At 42.3% G+C, this 18668-nt stretch overlaps 1 protein-coding gene across 1 annotated transcript in view; it reads right to left on the bottom strand.

Annotated features, from left to right (window-relative positions):
• The window catches only part of syngap1b (synaptic Ras GTPase activating protein 1b), a 119852-nt gene that overhangs the window by 25381 nt on the left and 75803 nt on the right, over positions 1-18668 (bottom strand). Inside the window, exons 4-8 of the mRNA XM_047341040.1 lie at positions 12195-12685; positions 9254-9375; positions 3882-4035; positions 3418-3516; positions 50-289 (exon numbers count right to left, since the gene is read on the bottom strand). Of these exons, the coding sequence (XP_047196996.1) occupies positions 50-289; positions 3418-3516; positions 3882-4035; positions 9254-9375; positions 12195-12685 (1106 nt within the window). The remainder of the gene's footprint in view (positions 1-49; positions 290-3417; positions 3517-3881; positions 4036-9253; positions 9376-12194; positions 12686-18668) is intronic.

Raw genomic sequence — 18668 nt, forward strand, 5'->3', positions numbered from 1 at the left:
ACCAAATACTACGACACTGCCTCTGCGTTACCTCAGATCTCTTTATCACCTTGCGTCTCTTTTTGTCCGTCTCCTTGTATAGATGAAGGCGAAGGTTGCGGATGGCTGGCAGGTTGTTGAATTCAAAGTGCTCGCCCCAGAACACAGTGTCGGTGCGGGGCTTGCTGGTGGTGCGCGCGTACAGCATGTCGTCCAGACAAAGTTCGCAGTAGTAGCGCTTCTTGGCTGGAAGCTCGCGGGCCTCGATGATCCACAGTTTGAGCACATTGTCCGACCTCCGGCTGTTGTCCTGCGTGGAGATGGAATCGGGTCAAATAAGGTCAAGTGCGTCTCATTACAGACTCATTAAATGGTGAACAGAGAGAAGATATGAATGACGAACCGCAAAGGAAAAACAAGAAATGGAAGCAGAGACAGTGTGTGTGTGGGTGTGTGTGTGTGAGGCGACAGCAGGGCAGCCTGCAGGAGAACAGAGTCAATGACAGGAAAGAAGTCGTTTGATGAAGTGCGATCAACTCAGGACTTGAATGAAAAGACAGAAGACAGCACGACAAAAAAAAGGAGATATGAGGGATCGGAGGAGCAGCTTGGCCAAACTGGGTTGAAATAATGTAATCAACTTTAACATAGAAACACACAAACGACACAATGCACATGTGCTACAAAGACGGGGGGGACACACACAATGGTGGTAATGTTTGTGTAGACAGCTACACTTCCTAATCAGGATCACAAAGACCAAGCTATATTTGACATCCCCCACGGGAGGAGAGCGTGCCCTGGTGATTGCTGTGTGATGTTTCAGCGGACGGGGGGCTGACTCATTTCGACTGGGCTGGAAATGCCACTGTTGTTTGCCCCCTGTTTGCTTCAGACTATTTAAGTCCTAATTTAGACGACTCGGAACGTGAGCATCAGCGAGATCCGCGACGCTTAAGTTCTCCATTTGCACGCTCTCTGATAACCGGCGCCAAACACAAGACCAAATTAATTTCCAAACCCCCAAAGTTTTAATGTGCCGGGCATCTGGCGGCTCAGTCTGCTACGTGCACGTACAGCGCAGAAAGATCAGCATGGGCTTGAGGCCTCTTCTATGATATCACGTTACATCCTCACTAGTTTCTGTCTCGATGTCACTATCAAAAAATAAACAGAACGCTGCAGCAGGGTGGGGAGCGGCTGCTCGGCTTTTGAAAAACCAAACAATCAAAGCTCAAAGCGGGTTTTCAAAAAGCCTCGTAAGGACTCCTCGTCTCTGCAGCGGGTCTTATCTCTGTCGATGCATCTGGTGCGAGATGCACGGTGCACGTTGCTTCGGGGCGGGAGGAGAGCCCCCACACGGAGTCCTTGGAGCTCCATGACTCAGCCAGGACCCCTGCAGCCGGAGCATCTGGACGAGGCATTCAGCCCGGGTGAGGTCTCATCTCAGTCTGGCTTAATAACGTTTCAGTCCCCGGTTGCCATCAAAGCTGCCTGTTCACTTCTTTTCTTTAATAACCGAGAGGGGAGGTATGGGACAGTTTGACAGAACTATGAAATCGAGTCAGTTTTATTGATATAGCACCGAATCAGAAGTGAAGTTATTTCAGGGCACTGGTGATAATTAGGATAGTGGTTTTTACTCTGAGCTGTGCTTTGTTTTTTCTCAAGCTGTGAGGATGGATATAAAATCACAGCATCTTAAAAGCTGCACTGAAAATACAACATTTATTTTCCTAAACAGCTGCATGAAAGAATGAGGATCTCATCTGACCTAATTAACAATATGAGATATGGTCGTCACAGATGAGAAGAACGTGCATCTCGTCGAGGTTTGACGATATAACCAATGGATTTAAAACTGCTTCACCCGTTCACAAAAATGTCAAGAAGAAGAAGAGTTTCACAGGAGAGCTTCAAACACCTGCTCTTGGAAATCAGCGGACAAGAAATGACAAGTTTAGAAGTTGACATATTAGAGGACCAGAAACGATCAGAAAATATTAACTGTAAAGATTAAACTAAGACGGAAGGTTTTGACAAAGTTACACACTGAAAAAAAGACATCTGTGAAGTTTCTCAGTGGTCATGGTCTCTTCAGGAGATGCACTAGTGTATTTTAGCAACCGGACCTGCTTGTGTTTCTTGGAGACGTTTCACTTCTCATCCCAAAAGGCTTCTTCATTTCATGTGATGAAAGTTCTTCATGCATCTGCTCAGTCTCTGTTTGGAAGGCATCAGCTTGTGAAGGAGCTGGATCTGAGTCTTTCCTGCAGGATTCTTTCAGCTCGGCCGTCTTTCACAGTCCAGTCCAGATGTGAGCAAGTGGGAGTTGTGTTTTGTTTCCATCTCGGGGTTGAAACGCAAGTTGCCGTCTGCAGGTTTCCTTCAAGTCCTCTCGCACTCCTGGACTCGTCAAAGTAAATTCATTCCAAAGTGTGTTGCAGCGTATGTGTGAAGATTCTCAGTCTTCAGAACTGAAGAAGCCTTTTGAATGAGATGAAACGTCTTCAGGAAACACAAGCAAGTCCAGTTGCCTACATGTAAAACTCCTAAAGATGTTATACGAGACAACTTTATCGCCTTCGATAGGATTACAGTGACATGAACATTGATTTTGGACAGAAACCTGCAAAAAGAACCGAGTGAAAATGTTGCTGTGCATCAAAGATCTAATTAAAAACCTCCAAATTAAAAAAGGTGAGACAAACTTATTCTGGTGATATGTAGTAATATTTATTTTCAATAACTTTATCTCTGTACATAAAATATCTTTCTTTCTTTATATCTTTTAATTGAAATTTTAGAGTAATGTTAGTTTTTAACTGTTGATTCATAAATTTTTACATTCCTGTCACTATTTTCATTTGTATTAATTATTTGACTGTATTTTTCATTATTATGTTTTTGTGTGTGTGATTCCTAATAGATGAAGAACTTTGGCCGTAAAGTTTAAATCACTTGTATCTGCCACTTAAGAACAAATCTTTCCACAAGTTTGATTCCTGCCTGAGCTCCAGAGAGAACAGACCTGGACTCACAACGTTCCATCTTTGACCTCCAGTCCCTTCAGGTTTCTTTAGCATCACGTCTCTCACACACGCTGGGCCGGTGAACACGAACCTGCTGTGTGGCACTTTACTGACGTCTCATCACCTGATTTAAGGATGTCAAAGTTTTTTCAAAACAACAATTCCGATCCTCCCTCCCTGCGACTCTACCTCCTGCAGCTTTAGCGTTTATTGCTTGGAGAGGCGGCTACATTGTTCCACACAGACACACACAGACACGAGGATGGAGTGCACACAGAGGAATGAAGCGGTGCGCTCGTATTGAAAACAGACAACAACGGCAGATGGGGAGGAGAGAGAGAGACACACAGACAGAGGGATCATTTCCTCTTTTCTTCCTCTACCGCATCCCTTTCTCTCCCCTCACCTTGTTGGGCTTGACAGCTCTCTGCAGGTTCTCGATCCATTTGTCTCTCTCTGCAGCTGAGCGACACGCAAAGCACTTGGTTCCCGATGCCGTAGTCACCTGAGGTTATAGCCAATAGCAAATTCAACAACCACAGCCATTAGTAACTATGGAGACTGCAACTGAGGCGCCAAAACAATGTCTTGCATTCACTCTCAACCTCTGTCATGTCCCACTAATGGACATGTGATTGAAAAGCTGACAGACTCCTGCAGCACATTATAAAGGGACAAGGGCTCATTTCCCAGTGTCCTGGTTTCTTCTATTTTTAAAATATAAAAAAAAAAAAGAGACTATATTTCATTTCACATCACTGTCACTTGTCAGGATGGATCAACAGTTGTGTTGCTATTTGCTGCTCTGTACACTTCACTCTGAGCGGGAGTGTGTGGCGCCGTCGCTCCACACTGCAGCTCAGCTCTCACCTCAAAACAGTACTCTTGTCCCAGGATGCTGGAGTGGACAGGTTTGATGATGGCGTCCTCGTCCAGGGTGAGGTCCAGCGCCTCGGCGGCGCTGCTGGGAGACAGCAGGGACTCATGGGAGTGGGACTCTTTGAAGCTCTGCATCAAACGGGTCCTGGGAGGAGACAGAGTCATGGTTAGATGAGGGGGGGACAACGAGAGGAGCTCTTCACTGAAGAGGACACAACGCTTCGGTGCGGTGGACAAGATTATCCGATTATGGGAATTTGATTTCAACATTGTCACATCACCAATAAAAGTCATAAGTATCCAGTGCCAAGAAAAAGACTCTTTACCGATATGTGTCGTTTAGTAAATAATACAAATACTGGAACAAAAAGACAGAATTATATATATCTATATGTACAAATTATGCACTTATAACCAGGAAAAACCTCTTTCTTCAAAACTGTGTGATTTTTCCTTTTAAGACAAATCATACGATAAATTTTAGATTTCAATTTGTTCTGTTCTGATGTTGCCTTCACTGACTTCATAATATGTCAGACTTTTCAAAATGTTAGCTGTTTTTGCTACTGACGTTACTTAATAGATAATTAGTCAAAGCCAAAAACCTTCATATCCCAAAGAGGCAAAGAGAGAGAAAGAGGAAAACACTGCTGACAAAGATTCTCTGATTCTACGCTCTTATTTTGAAAGGCTCAGATTGATATGTGAATGATTTGTGTCATGTCAGCAAATACACAACATTAAAATGATATATTATTATTAAATTAGGACAACTGGAGACAAGATGCAGCACATATAAACCAGAAATCGTATTTATTTTATTTTTAGCTTATGCGCAGCTGTCCTTACCAATAAAAGTCTGTTTCCCCCTGAGGGCAAAAATATTTTAAACTCCACAAACATCATTTTACAAAAACAAACAGCGACATTAATCCTGCCGTGGACTCGCAGCACAGAAGTGAACAGGGCTTCCACTGAATCCATCCATCATGCTCACACACACTTGACTCCCACACACACATGTGCATGCACCAAGTACGTACAACGACAGAGCAGCTCAGCAGAGTCACTAAGACGCACATACGATGACACAGTCGGTCTAACCGGCGAGCGAGAAGGGACGGTCAGGTGTGACGAAGCCCCTCAGAGCAGAAAAGAGGGGATGGAGAGGACAAAAAAAACAAAAAAATGAATCCTGCTTATCCTCCGTGCTACGTCCAACTCTCAGCTTCTCCTCGTGCGCTCGCGCTGCTTTTGTCTATGTTCAATCATAACGTTCATCAACAGAACACTGATTACATGTGGGGGACCAGGAGGGGGGGAGAAACACAGAGATGGAGAGAGAGAGAGAGAGAGAGAGAGAGAGAGAGAGAGAGAGAGAGAGAGAGAGAGAGAGAGAGAGATAAAAATAGACCCAAAGGAATGAGTCAGATTGAGGGGAATACAGAGATGAGGAGAGAGAGAGAGAGAGAGAGAGAGAGAGAGAATGTGGGGGAGGTCACGAGAGGATGGGAGAGAAGAAAAGACTGACGGAGTACGAGGTGAGGGGTGGGGGAGTCGAGGGAGAAGACCTCTCGGAGGAGATCACGTCGATTATGTATACAGCGGATCCTTTGGAGAGGAAGAAAGTGAGAGTGCGGATTAGAGGAAGAGGAGCGGAAGGAAGGGAGGGAGGATGTGAACAGGTCGGAGAGTGGAGGAAGGGATGGAGGGATGGAGGGATGGAGGGATGGAGAGGAGAGGGCAGGAGGTAAAAGAAAGTCACACACAAATGATATTAATGTGCCAAGACTGATGAACTGAGAACAACCTCAGCAGCAGCGATGATCAATTTGAAACTTAAAAAATTAATTTGGTGATGGTGAGACTCTGAGAACGTGTTTTGTGTTTTTCTGCTGTGAAAATAAATGAAACTAGATGAACCAGCTGTGACTAATCAATTAGTCAATCAACAGAACATTCACTTGGAATTTCGAAGACATTTAATTGAGCTGAAATGTCAAACACAAGCATTTTCTGTGTCTCTGTTTTAAAATCGCTTGAAATTGAATATCTGTGATTTTGGGACTTTTGGTTGGACAAGATGAAACAAGATATTTTGGGCTTTCAGAACTTTTTTTCGACATTTTTCCCAGAATAACCCGAACACAACAGTTGACACTGATAATAAATGACTAATCAATTACTTGGAAAAGAATCGTCTAGAGATGAATAAACAATGAAGAGAGTTGTTAATTAGAGCCCTCGTTAGGTTTGACTAATATTACAGGAGCGAGAGGACAAAGTTAATCTGCAACAGATTCCAGCTTCTCGATTATGATGGTTTATTGTCTTATTATCTTTTTTACATACAGAAGATGTCACATTAGGCTCAAAGAAACTGGGATGAACATTTTTGACTAAATTCTGACTTCCTCTTTATACTATTCAAAAGGCTATTTTAATAAAAGATTACACATTTCTGTCAGTTATTAGGTAAAGATTACAGTGATATAGATTTTGGGGGGGCCGATAAGAATAAAAAAACATCATTATCAAACCCTTAAAATAAAGATATTTGATTTGAAGCTTCATATTTTACAGTTTAACCCTTAAACTTTGTTATAAATAGGAATACAAAGAAAACAAAAATACAACCAAGTGTTTGGTACTTGAATTAAGATCATATTAATATTTTTACAACATAAATACACATCTTTTCTGCCTTTTTAATTCTGTAAAACAAAAGTTTTTATATCAGCAAACATAAACACTGATGCTCATATTGACCGATTGTATTGACCACCTGATATGTGGGTCAGGCTCAGTGATGATCCTTTTTCATTATTTAGCAAATTCATAATTAATCGCTTAATCAATAAAAGAAATCAACAGTTTAATTGATAATTAAAATATAATGTTCTGTAGAACAAACAGGTGAAGATACCTGCACATTTATAGAAGAGTTATAGGAATAGGTATACGATGGAGTGGCCTGCAGTATTTAATGGAGAGGAACTCTAATGAGCAGGTATTGAAAAACAATGTGTAACAATAAATATCACTGCAGCTTTTAGAGCCTGTTTGGGAGCTGAGGAACTGCTCTTTTATGGCTGCATGAATTTAGATCCATGCTGGAAAACAAAAGTGTTCTCGGCAAATCCTCCCTGGATGAATAAAGATAAAAACAGGGAGTAATACGGAACAAAGCTGCAGATGTTCACGGACACAGCTGACAGGAAGCGTCCAGAGAAAACCAGGAGTTGTGAAAATGCGGCGAAGGCCTCGGAAAACAACCTCGACTTCACAAGATGACTTATTTTTTGTCCGTCTCCTCAGACCGAGCGGGGATAACAGACATCTACAACCTTCCCAGATGAATAAATCATGTGGAAACGCACCTTGGCTGACACCTGGCTCTCCGGAGTGCACTTTCACCCGAGGTAATACCATCAACATGACCTTGTTCACATCGGAAGTTTGAGTTGTCGGCTGTGGCTGTGGCTCTTCACTTGGAGCTTTTAAATAAACTTAAGAGCTTAAACTATATGAATCACTTAGTCAATCCACAGAATATTGATCAGCAGATGTTTCTTTCCGTTTTATTTTTCAAGCAAAAACAATTCACTCTTTGGTTCCAGTTTCTTTTTTGTGATGTTTGTTTGTTCTGTTCATCTAAAGAATGATTAACTTTGAGTTTGGGACAAAGTAATATCATTTGAAAATGTCAAATTAGACTTTAGAGAGATGAATGTGATTCATTTCAGTATTTTACTCAATTTATAGTCAAAACAAATGATCAATTAGTCCATAAAACAACAAGCAGATGAAATCTACAATCATCCTCCCTGTCTGATGTGGCCCTGTGGGCACATCTGGGTAAGAGAAGGACATTTGTCAAGGTGGAGCTGCAAGTAGAGGCAAGAGTAGTACAAGGTTTTTATGTTTTTACACAAACGGGAAGAAATAAGTGAAAACACATTCATGGAAGATGTCAAACCAACTGTTAAACAGCTAAACAACATAACTTATGAAACTGAAAACAAAGATTATACAGTACATTCTTTTATTTATTATCTATGACAGTGTATTGGTGCAGGGCACGGCTGGTTATTTCCTATATTTCTTTTCTTTTTCTCAAGATAGTATGACTGTTTTCTCATTAAATTACAACTTTATTCTGGCATCTTCAATATGACGGTTATACTCCCTCGTGATTCTCCTTTTTCTTCCTCAACGCAAAATGTTTTGTCGAAATCCAAACTCTGATTCCTCAAAGACTCTGCTCCTGTGCTGTGGCTGAAGAAACGTCAGCGCTGCCACCCCGACAGTACGATACAGAGAGAGGAGGTATAATTATGCAACTCTCCCACTGACTCATTATGGTCTATACAGCCACCATATGGCTGTCTGCTGGTTGCCATGGTGAGAGCGGGGATGGTTGTGCACTCGGCACGACAGAGAAACAACGAAGGTGCTGAGTGTTTTAATTAGTAAGAGAGAGTGAGGCATGAGTGTGCAAAAATAATAACAAGAGTTTATAAGATTGATAGAGATAAGTGAAAGATAGATAGATAGAGAGAGCGGTAGAGAGAGAGAGAGAGAGAGAGAGAGAGGTAATAATAATATCAATCAATTTCATCTTGTTTATTATGTTTTTTCAATCTTATATTTGGCAAATGAAGAATTATTGAAATATAATTTTGATTATTATTACATTGATGGCCAGAGTGATTGGATCATAATTAGACACATTTTCCAATAAAATTTATTAAATTATGATTATTATTCATAGGTGTTGTAGTAATGATTTAGAAGGAGCTGGATTTATTTGCATAATATTGTCAAATGAGTCATGTCGACACAATATTGATTGGAACAATTACGAATTCCTTCAGCTTCCTCTTCCTGCTCACGTGCAGAGCGAGACACAGACTGATGGAAGTCAATTATATATAAAGAGAGGAAACGATATAGACGATAACAAGAGGCCTGACCCCGGCGCACATCGGGTCACAACAGTCTCCATCACAGGAAAAACACCTTATTCCTGTTCTTGTAGTTTCCGGTCCGGTCTCTATCACATCTTAACAAAATCCACAACTGCTGCATTTAATAAAACCAGCACTTTTCCAAACCGACGTGATTCTGAAACGTCTCTAAAACGACCACTGACTGAGCGATGTCTCCTCCCAACATCCTGTTTCCGTCGGAGCGATGCTTCAGAGTGTATAAGCAGGGTGAATTGGTTCATAACGTGCATTACACAAACAAAATTTCATACATAAATGCAGCTACACACTCTGCAGGGCCACACGCAGCCAGACACACGGCAGACACATCCACACAAGAATGCTGGAAAACTTAAAATCGCACACACTGACCTGTCTTGGTCGGCACTGCGGAAGCGGGGGAGGATCATGTGGCGGAAGCTGCTGGTTCGGTCCAGTTTGGGCTGACTCTTGGCCCTCTTGATCGAGCCCTTCAACCTTCTACTGAGGAAACTCTGGAGCGATGGAGGAGGAGGAAGAAGAAGAGGAGGAGGAGGAGAGCAAGGGCAAACAGATGGAAAAGTCGAGGGAGGACATGCATGACGTGCATGGTCGAGATGTGAAGACAGGACGGAGGAGTCGAGAGATGGTTTCGAGGAGAAATGATGGACAAGTGTGATGAACAGAGGAAGTCAGTGTGGTTTGAGTCGGGCGTAATTAGACGACACAGAAATCAGACGAACACACAAATGAAACACATGATGCATGATGTGGGGGGGGGAGAACACAAGGTACATTTATTATCAACAAGGAATTAAACACCCACACGTCCACAGAGAACTGCAGTGTCCTGACCGAGCCTGCGGTGGGCAGTGGTGTGCCACACAGTCCAGAGAGGCAGTGGGAGGCTCACACTGGGGGGGGGGGGCAGTTTGTCCTGTGTGAGCTTCCATAGATGATCAAAAACTCACATAATCACAGACGCTGAAAACAGGAAACTTATCACTGATGAGGGAGAACATGACGGCGTCCGCCCCCGACACTCTCGCACCAGTGCACGTGGTATACGTGCTTATTACAGACATAAACACTGTGAGTGGCGCAGTCCAGTTATTACGATTTGTTGGTAAAGATAACAACACACTATTACAGCTCCAGTCAGATAAAAAAAAAAGATATAAAGTCAAGAGCTGAGGATTAACACAACAAATAAATCAATTAAATCAACCTATATAGCAGCCTATCTACTAACACCTTACATTATAATACTTATTATTATATATTCTTATAACGGTTTCTCTCTGAGAGAATTAGCTGATTGGACAAACATGTAACTTCACCTCGTGTGACATCAAAGAGAAACGAGACCTTTCAATAATCACAGAATTTCAAATCTAAGAGCGAGTAATAAAATCACTTGTTCATGTTTCACTTCCTTAAAAAACTATATTTTACTTCGTGTCATGGTAAATCTGAAGTTTTAAAATATAATGTGTCACAAAGATTCTCGTAATAAAAAAGTGAATTAACTATAAATCAGTTTGTACCTTTTTTAAAAGAAAAATGACAAACATTTGCTGCTTTTCTACACTTTCACCTGATTGCAAATTACAAGTTTATAGACCTATCGATTAATCTATGAATTAATCATTTATTATTATAATTGTAGAGATATTTCACACCTGAGATACTTCCCCCCCGAAAGTTGTCATCCCTCTAATAGCATTATAAAACAATAATACTCTCACGTGCATAAATCCAAAACGTCACATTTCAAAGCTGCTCCCTTTTCACTCTAAACCAATAGAGCTGTGAAAATAACTTCAAATGTCTCTAAACATGCATGAAAAATCATTTGATGTTCCTTCTCTCTTATCTCCCACTCTGCCGTCAAGAAGCTGCACTCATTCAGCTTTCAGGTGGCTGCTGAAGACTCGCTGTAATGTCATTTACGCACCTATAGCATGACAGAAGTATTCAGCGGCAGAATGGCTGGAGGGAAATGACACCTCGTCATCTGGAATGAGTCAAATGGCTTTGAAGCCTGTCTGGAGGATATGACTAAAGACTTGGCTCCATCTGCTGGTTCCGAGCTAATAGCCTGCGTGACTAAATCTGATTTGATTTGCCGCTACGTCTGACACTTAAAGTCTTGAAAAGAAAAACTATTGAGTACAGTGAGAGTGAGAGAGAAAAGCCTGAATCACAAAGAGAAAATGAAGTAGCGGAGAGAAAGGGAAGGAGACTCTGACTCCATCTCCTGTGGCTGTGTTTAAATCAAACGCACAGAATCACTGAGCCGGTGTCGTCTTTGGGTTCACGTCAGCTTGAAGCAGATTACTGGTGTCATTTGGGGTTTCGGCTCATTTACAGCCTTCCACATTTGGCAGATGCATGTTATTAGATAATAATTAGATGTGTTATTTTAAAACACTAATTGTCAAACCTAAAATAAATCGCTGTCTGGCTTAATAGAGCTCAAAGTGAAGAGCGGTGTGGTGGGTTCATAGGCAGCTCTGAACATTTACTCACAGTACTTTTCTTTAATACTTCATACTTATACTGCACCGTAAGTAAGAGCAACGTATTGTCCTTTATTATTTTGCTGCGTTTAGATACTACAACTATTTACAAATTAATGCATATATGATAAAACTCCAGTGATACAATACAGATCTGAAAGAATAAGTTGACACTTCTTTGAGTCATTTCAAGAGTAAATGTTGGTTTCATCTTTTTACTGTAAATGTGAGGATTTAGATTAAATCAGAGTAAACAGGACTGATGACGTCATCTTGGATGAAGGGAGAACAAACTGCAATAGAGGTATTTTCCTGCAATATAGGAACTTTAATTTTTGATACTTATGGTGCATTTTGCTAATAACATGCTACTTACTTACTTTTGCCTGAATGACATTTTCAACGTAGAACTTTACTATTTAATTTGATCTTAAAATAATGATGATATCTAAACGCTGCAAACAAATTAACAAACTACAGAGCAGCGTATTTAAATCACACTGCACTTAAACAGAATCCGCACACAATGAAGTAACGGTCATGCAGATTACTGTGTTCCGCTTTGTGTATAATGTAAAGCATGCGTTTCCCAGTTTATCATTGGGAAACAAACACTGGTATGGTCCTTTAAGATGAGGCACAAACTCCTGAGACCTGAGAAGTAGGAGTGAGACGTTCCCATATTTCCAAACTACGCTATCTTCACCCTGGTGAGGTGTTTGCACCTGTAACCAAAAACTAGTAACATGAATATTTGCTGTACATGTTAATTTAGTCAGTGTCTCTGCTTCAGCGATGTTTGTGTCACGTACCTCAAAAAGGGGCAGTGGTGGAATGAACGTTCCTCGCGCCACTGGACTCGAACCGGCAGCCCTCCAGTCTCCGCCCCAGTATGAGAAGGGGTGGGAGGAGGAGGATGCGGCGGGCGAGTGGGGCAGGGTGAAGGACAGGGAGGGGGAGAGGGGCAGCGAGCGGGGCAAGGGGGGCGTGCTGGGCCCCTTCTTCGAGCCCTTTCGCCGCTGCTGCCGGTGCGGCTGCTGGCACAGGGCGAAGGAAGGGGAGACAGCCAGGGAGGGAGGGAAAGGGTGAGGCGGGGTGCCACTGGCCCGGCGGCCACAGGTGTGTGGCGGGCCCAGGGCGGGAGGAGGGAGGAGGGAGAGCGAGAGGGTCGGAGGCAGCGAGCGAGGCCGGGAACAGAGGGGGTTACTCACGGATTGTCGGAAGGGTTGAAGGGGGGCAGTGGGAGAGACGTCCATGCTGGGCTGCTTCCCTGTAGCTATGCTCTTCCGCCGGGGGCGATGATCTAAGAGAGAGAGAGAGCGGGGACGAGAGGGAGTGGACAGGTGAGACACTATTACACAGAACAGGAAGAGAGGCATGAAGGTAAAATGAGGACAGGACCGAACACTGCAGCCGTTTACACAGGTAGAGCAAGAGGAACGTGGAGAGAGAAAGCTGGGGCAGGGGGGGGAATAAACAGCCACAGGGGAGTTGTTATTGACAGTGTGTCTGGAGGAATGAGGGAGGGGAGCGAAGGAATGCAAGAGCTTGATGGAGGTCAGAGGTGAGCGAGGCAGAAATAATACAATGCAATGTCGCACCCGTCCACCGGCGCTGCTGCAGCCGCCGCCGCTTACACACAACACCCAAACACACCTTCATCCCAGGAGGGAGGGGGGCTGACAAAATGGGTGAGAGGCTGTTGAAGAGATAGATTTTCTGTCTGGATGTCAGATGAGGCGAATGTTAATAGTGTGCATGTTGAAAGGAGGAGAGAGGGGAGGGGCCGAGAGATGCACGGGCAGAGAGGAGAGAGCATTAAACAAACAAAGTACTTATTGACTTCCGACAGCGAGTCGGTGCCTAACGCACTGAATTGGCCGGTAAGAGAATAAAATCCTGTCTCATGCGCTTGATGGACGACGGAGAGAGTGTGAGTGTACAGTCAGAGAGAGAAAAAAGAAACCACAAAAGGTCTCAGAATTCAAGTTCAAAATCTCAGTGAATGTCTATAAATCAGCAAATGGTTTGGCCGTAAAAAAAAGTAATCTGCTGCTTGTACAACGTGGAAACTCTGGGACTGAGTTGTGATGATGAGGATCTAAGCGAGGGGCTTTTGTTTCAATTCAATTACCCACAAAGCAACAGGACAACCAACAGCTTGCTTGGCCATGTAGTCACGCCACTTTGACTCGATTTAGCCTCTTTTGGATGCAGCCCCTGAATTGGGAAACCGCAAATATAACCTCAAAATGCTAACCTGTAGCTATGATAAGATTAGCTAATTAGCACTTGACACGAAATACACTAAAGGCTGCTTGTAATGCCATTGGTTTTGGTTATTTGGACTATTTTACATTTCTGACCTGATGATGGCGCTAGATTAAAACTTAAGATAACATATAGAAAGCATGAATGTCATGGTAATCTGTGAGATGAGAGCTGAGATCTCTAACTCATGAGAAGTTAGCAGATCACCGAAGTCACATGGTTGTTGGTCAGTCTAATAGACTGCATTACACATTGGACTTAGACCTGTACTCTCCGGAATGACCAGCAGAGGGCGACTCCAAGTTTCTTTACAAGTCTGTAAACAAAGATGTCTGTAGACAAAGTGCGATGAGCATTGGGGCTTGGATACCATGTGATTAACAACAAGCACCGTCCAATGGGTGCAGGTTGCAGGTGTTGGTGGGCGTGCACTTTCCTTGAGCTTTCCATCCGGCTCCACCCCTTTCTCCTACAAATATGGTCATTTATGGTTTAAAAAATAACAAAATGTCAAATTCGAGGCTTGAAAGCGGCCGCTCACAAACCAGAGGGTGACATCACAGGGGTTTGACACTAGGTCTCGACCCAGGTGGTGGAACAACAGACGGATCGACATTGACATTCTTGGAGCCTCGTCCCCCCCGCTTGCCTGAATAAAGAGAAATAAATGTAGTTTTAACCCGGACGGCATCACCCAGCGTGAAAATGTTTTTCTCTCTTACAGAGAGAAAACAGCAACATGCTGCATTTCCTCACCAGATAAGGACAAACAATCCCTCCTGTAATAACGCCAGGGTGACCACCTAAGTAGACACCCTGCTTAGATAATCATTTTTATCGTCTCCAAACAACAGCGGGACGATATCAAAGCAGACATAATGTCTCTGCGTGTTCTTTTTGTTGTTCTTGTCTCCTCTTCTTCTCTCTCAGAAAAAATCATCAACACGAACCCTGACGCAAAGTCTAGCTCACACTTGTTTGTTTGCTTCTATTTCTGTATTTATCTTTCAAAGATTTCCCTCCATCTCTGTCTGACTTTTCATGTTGATTATCCATCCCTGCTCTTTCCTTTGCTCCCTCTGCCTCTTCTATCACACAGACACACACTCAGACACACACACACACACACACACCTCCTCTCAACCCACGCAGCTATTTTACATAATTCACATAGTGCATTTATCCCTCTGCCTCTCTTCAGCCGCGGAACGTCAGTCCTCTCTCTCTCTCTTTAATTTTCTTTCCCCGTCTTGCACCCTCTTGTTTTCACATCGTCCTCTTGCTCCCTGCCCCGCAGATATCTGAAGTATAGAACCATTCCCTCCTTATACTAACCTCTATCTGTATTCCTCTTTTACCCACCTCGGCCCTTCCTCCTCTCACGCTCTCTTTCATTTACCTTTCTAAATTGCGATCCCTTTCTCCGTGAGCCATGCAGCCCATTTTTTTTCTGTCCGCCGTCCCTCACATCTTTTCCACACCACGCAAGAAGAATAACAGATTACAGAGAAGGTGCTTGACACCCGGCTCAGACACCAAACCACCTCGCCCAAATTCAGAGCTTTAAACCAGCCGCATGAAACTCTGCAGCCTGGATGACTGATTGGTGGACGAGTCTTATGAATTACATCTCAGTAAGCAGCGGTTTTACATGAAAAGGAGTCAAGAGCCGGTGTGACAGCTGATTTTAATCACAAGGACATTTAAATTAGTTTAAGGTTGGCTCATGAACTGAAGGAGATGATGTGGCTGCTACGGCCGGTTCACGGCAGCGCTCACGGTTTCTTAGGGGTTTTGTTAATCCACAAGAATCAAATATCAGGGGTGATGCCGACTGAAGATCATTATTACAGATGCATTATAGCTGCAGCCATGTCCATTGAAAGGCAGTGATATCAACATCCACTTAATTGTTTCCCTAACTAATCATTAGAGGAGCAGAAAAGTTGATTTCAGATCCAAATGGGTTCGGCCTCATGTAATATCTTTTGGGGTTTAGCTATAGACGACAGTGAGATTGAAAAAAAACTAAGTGTTGGCGTACTGTTCTAAACCTTGGGGTGATTAAAATAAACAACACTTGATCTTGTTGTTGCCAATTAGGATTTGTGCGATTTAGAGAGAGCACATGTTTTATTACACCCTCCAATGGAGGGATTCATTGGGGGGCGGGAGTCTTGGTTTCTGCTGGAAGTCAACCAAGTCTTTATCTGATTCAGGTCGTCACAGCTGCTGTTGTGCAATAAGTGTGTATTAGGAAAAAAGAAACCCTGATTTAAGTAGTGTGACTAACCATGACAGACCCCACCCATGAATGATTTTAATAGTTGATCAGGTTGAACATCTTCCTCCAGCTGTGGCAGCCTCGTCGTTCTGCCCGGAGCGATGCAGGGGAACAGAAGCTTTAACAAACCTACTTCAGTCTGGTCTCCAAATCCCTTCAACAAGCTTCAAAACCAGCTCTAACGAGGACATAGATTGAGGAAAGAGACGGAGGGCGGAGTGACACAAAGCAGCACGACTTGTTTCTTTTCATTGACTCCGACTCTCTCTCTCTCTAAAGATGGTGACGGAGCCTCTGCTTTTCAGCACCCACGCACTGAGACACTAAGGTATGATAGGATTAGTGAACTATGACCAGGGTGCACATTGTTCACCTGCACCATCGTTTTCCTCAGCGTCCGTTCTTCTCTAGCTGTGTCCTGTCATCTTTTTGAAAAGCAGTTTTAACCGGAGTTAAATGAATCCGAGGATAATTTGGCCCCAAAAAGGATCCAACTCAGGAAAGTGTGGACACATTTGGGACACAGCTTCTTCGTTTGTAAGTAGGATTAAATAAAAAACCACAGAACCGATTTCCATGAAATTCCCATTACATTTTGAAGCAGATCCGGATAAATGAATAGATCCAGGATCTTTTCCCCCAATGCTTTAAAATAGCAAAATATACTTTAGTCTCTGCAAAGGTACTTTTAATTGAGGGACATTTTATATTTTCACATTACAGATGATGATCAAAAGTTCACATGTCGGCTGTTGTAGGAGTTTTAATGTGGGGCAGCTGTTCTGTGGGTATGGTGGACTTCAATATATAATAAAATATATTTTATATATAATATACTGTATCATACGCAAAAACATCAACAATAAAACAGGATTGGAGGGGTGATGCATACCCCTGCGTGCACATTGTTTATACCATATATGCACCATACTAAGTTTGTCCCACTGCAGTTTCACGACATTAAAGTTGTGTAACTTGGTGTTTTGTGCCGTTGCTTCATTGTTGAGCTGTGTGTGCAGAGAGCTCTTTACCCCCGGGGCTTTCCCCCAGGCTGCAGGGTAATAATGTGGAGTATTTATAAAAAATGGGGAAAAAGTGGAAATAGGAAGCACATGACAAAATATTCAGAGTCAACTTCAGATTTAGATGCTGCAAAAAGCCAAATGCAGGAATAAGAAATCATGCTTTGAATGCTGTTTTGTTGTGGAAAACTAGACGGATGAATGAAGCTGAAGGCTGCGGGAGTAAAAGTCACAGTACATCCCTGAGTTATCAAGTGATCTGCAACCAGCAAAACAGAACTCATCACAAGTGATAAACTGCCTTACTAAGCATTATGTTTATGAAGAGCCACTTGCGGCAGTTTGTGTTCACATTAAATTTCGTTTAGAAATCGCTGAGCACGAATCCCCTGCGCCGTGCAAGCATTTACTTTGTTAATCTCCAAAGAGACTCTGCAGCAGTGTTGGGTTTGAAATTCACATTGACCTCCAAAACAAGCTTTCTTTAGACTTTCCTGTTGTGAAAACTCTGATTATTCTCTATTTACAAACTCATGGGGACGACATCTGAATGGGGCAAACTAATCCCTTTACTTTAATTTATAGGACGGTCTACAGAGGGCTGTGGATTTAATAGAGTTTAAACTACAAATGAATCTGTTAAAGTGTATTATTTAGTCATTTGTACTTTTATTTAAGAGAAAGGGAAGGTATACATTATTAAAATATTACTGTAAATGCGTCACATTTGGCCAAAAGGCTGATTTTCATTTGTACGTGGACACATGTGACATACACATCCTTAAGAAATTATATAAGACTAACATTAAAGCATTTATTGAAATAGTTCATGCAAAGGCAGATAAAAAAATATATACATTTGGAATAATGTGAATGAAGATATGCATAGAAATATTTCAAGATCAAGAGCAGAATCATAATTTTGTCCCCGTATGAATTCTTTAAATAATGTCTAACAGTTCAAGGATGGATCCGCTGATAAGGATCATGAGATATGGTTGAAAGCTGTGGATTGTTTTTATCAAGAATCATAAAGGAGTCAGTATTTACATTTGAATTTTTAAAGCAAGGACAAACACAGTAAATATATAATTAGGTTTGTGTCTTTAACAGTAGGTGCAAATAAATTTAGAGTAAATGTAAAACCCTGCCTCCTCTTTTGTCCCATTTAAACACCTACTCTCAACAGGAATTAAATCAAAATTATGTGTTTTTTCCTTTTTGTTTTCTCTTTCCTCTTGTGCGTTGTGTTGTTTTATTGCAGTGTGTAAAAGTTGTTGATGTCAGTGTGTCGGGAGGAGCTAAAAACCAAGCGTTTCAGACAGAGGCTGAAAGGAGGAGCTGCAGCAATGACACAGTTTGAGGGAAGTGATGTGATTTCTGAACATTAGAGCATGAAAACCTTTCCAAGTAATAAAGGTAGTTAAGATTATGAGCCTGAACATTTAACACTTAACAACTGTGTCTAAACACCTCCATATTTCTCTCAGAATGTATCATATGCTTAAGACAATGAATAAATATCCCACTGCTTTATTTCTGGACGTGTTTTTACCTGTAATCGTACAAATACTTTGAAAAGACCCTCAGAATAAAGCTCATGATGTTTCTTTAAACCACAGAAACCATTAACAAGCTTTCAGCCACAACACTGTCATTACTTCCTCCATGACCCAGCATCGCCCCCTGCAGGGTTAACCATTTGCTCT

Source organism: Hippoglossus stenolepis, chromosome 8, assembly GCF_022539355.2.
Source record: "Hippoglossus stenolepis isolate QCI-W04-F060 chromosome 8, HSTE1.2, whole genome shotgun sequence".
Classification (NCBI taxonomy): Eukaryota; Metazoa; Chordata; class Actinopteri; order Pleuronectiformes; family Pleuronectidae; genus Hippoglossus; species Hippoglossus stenolepis.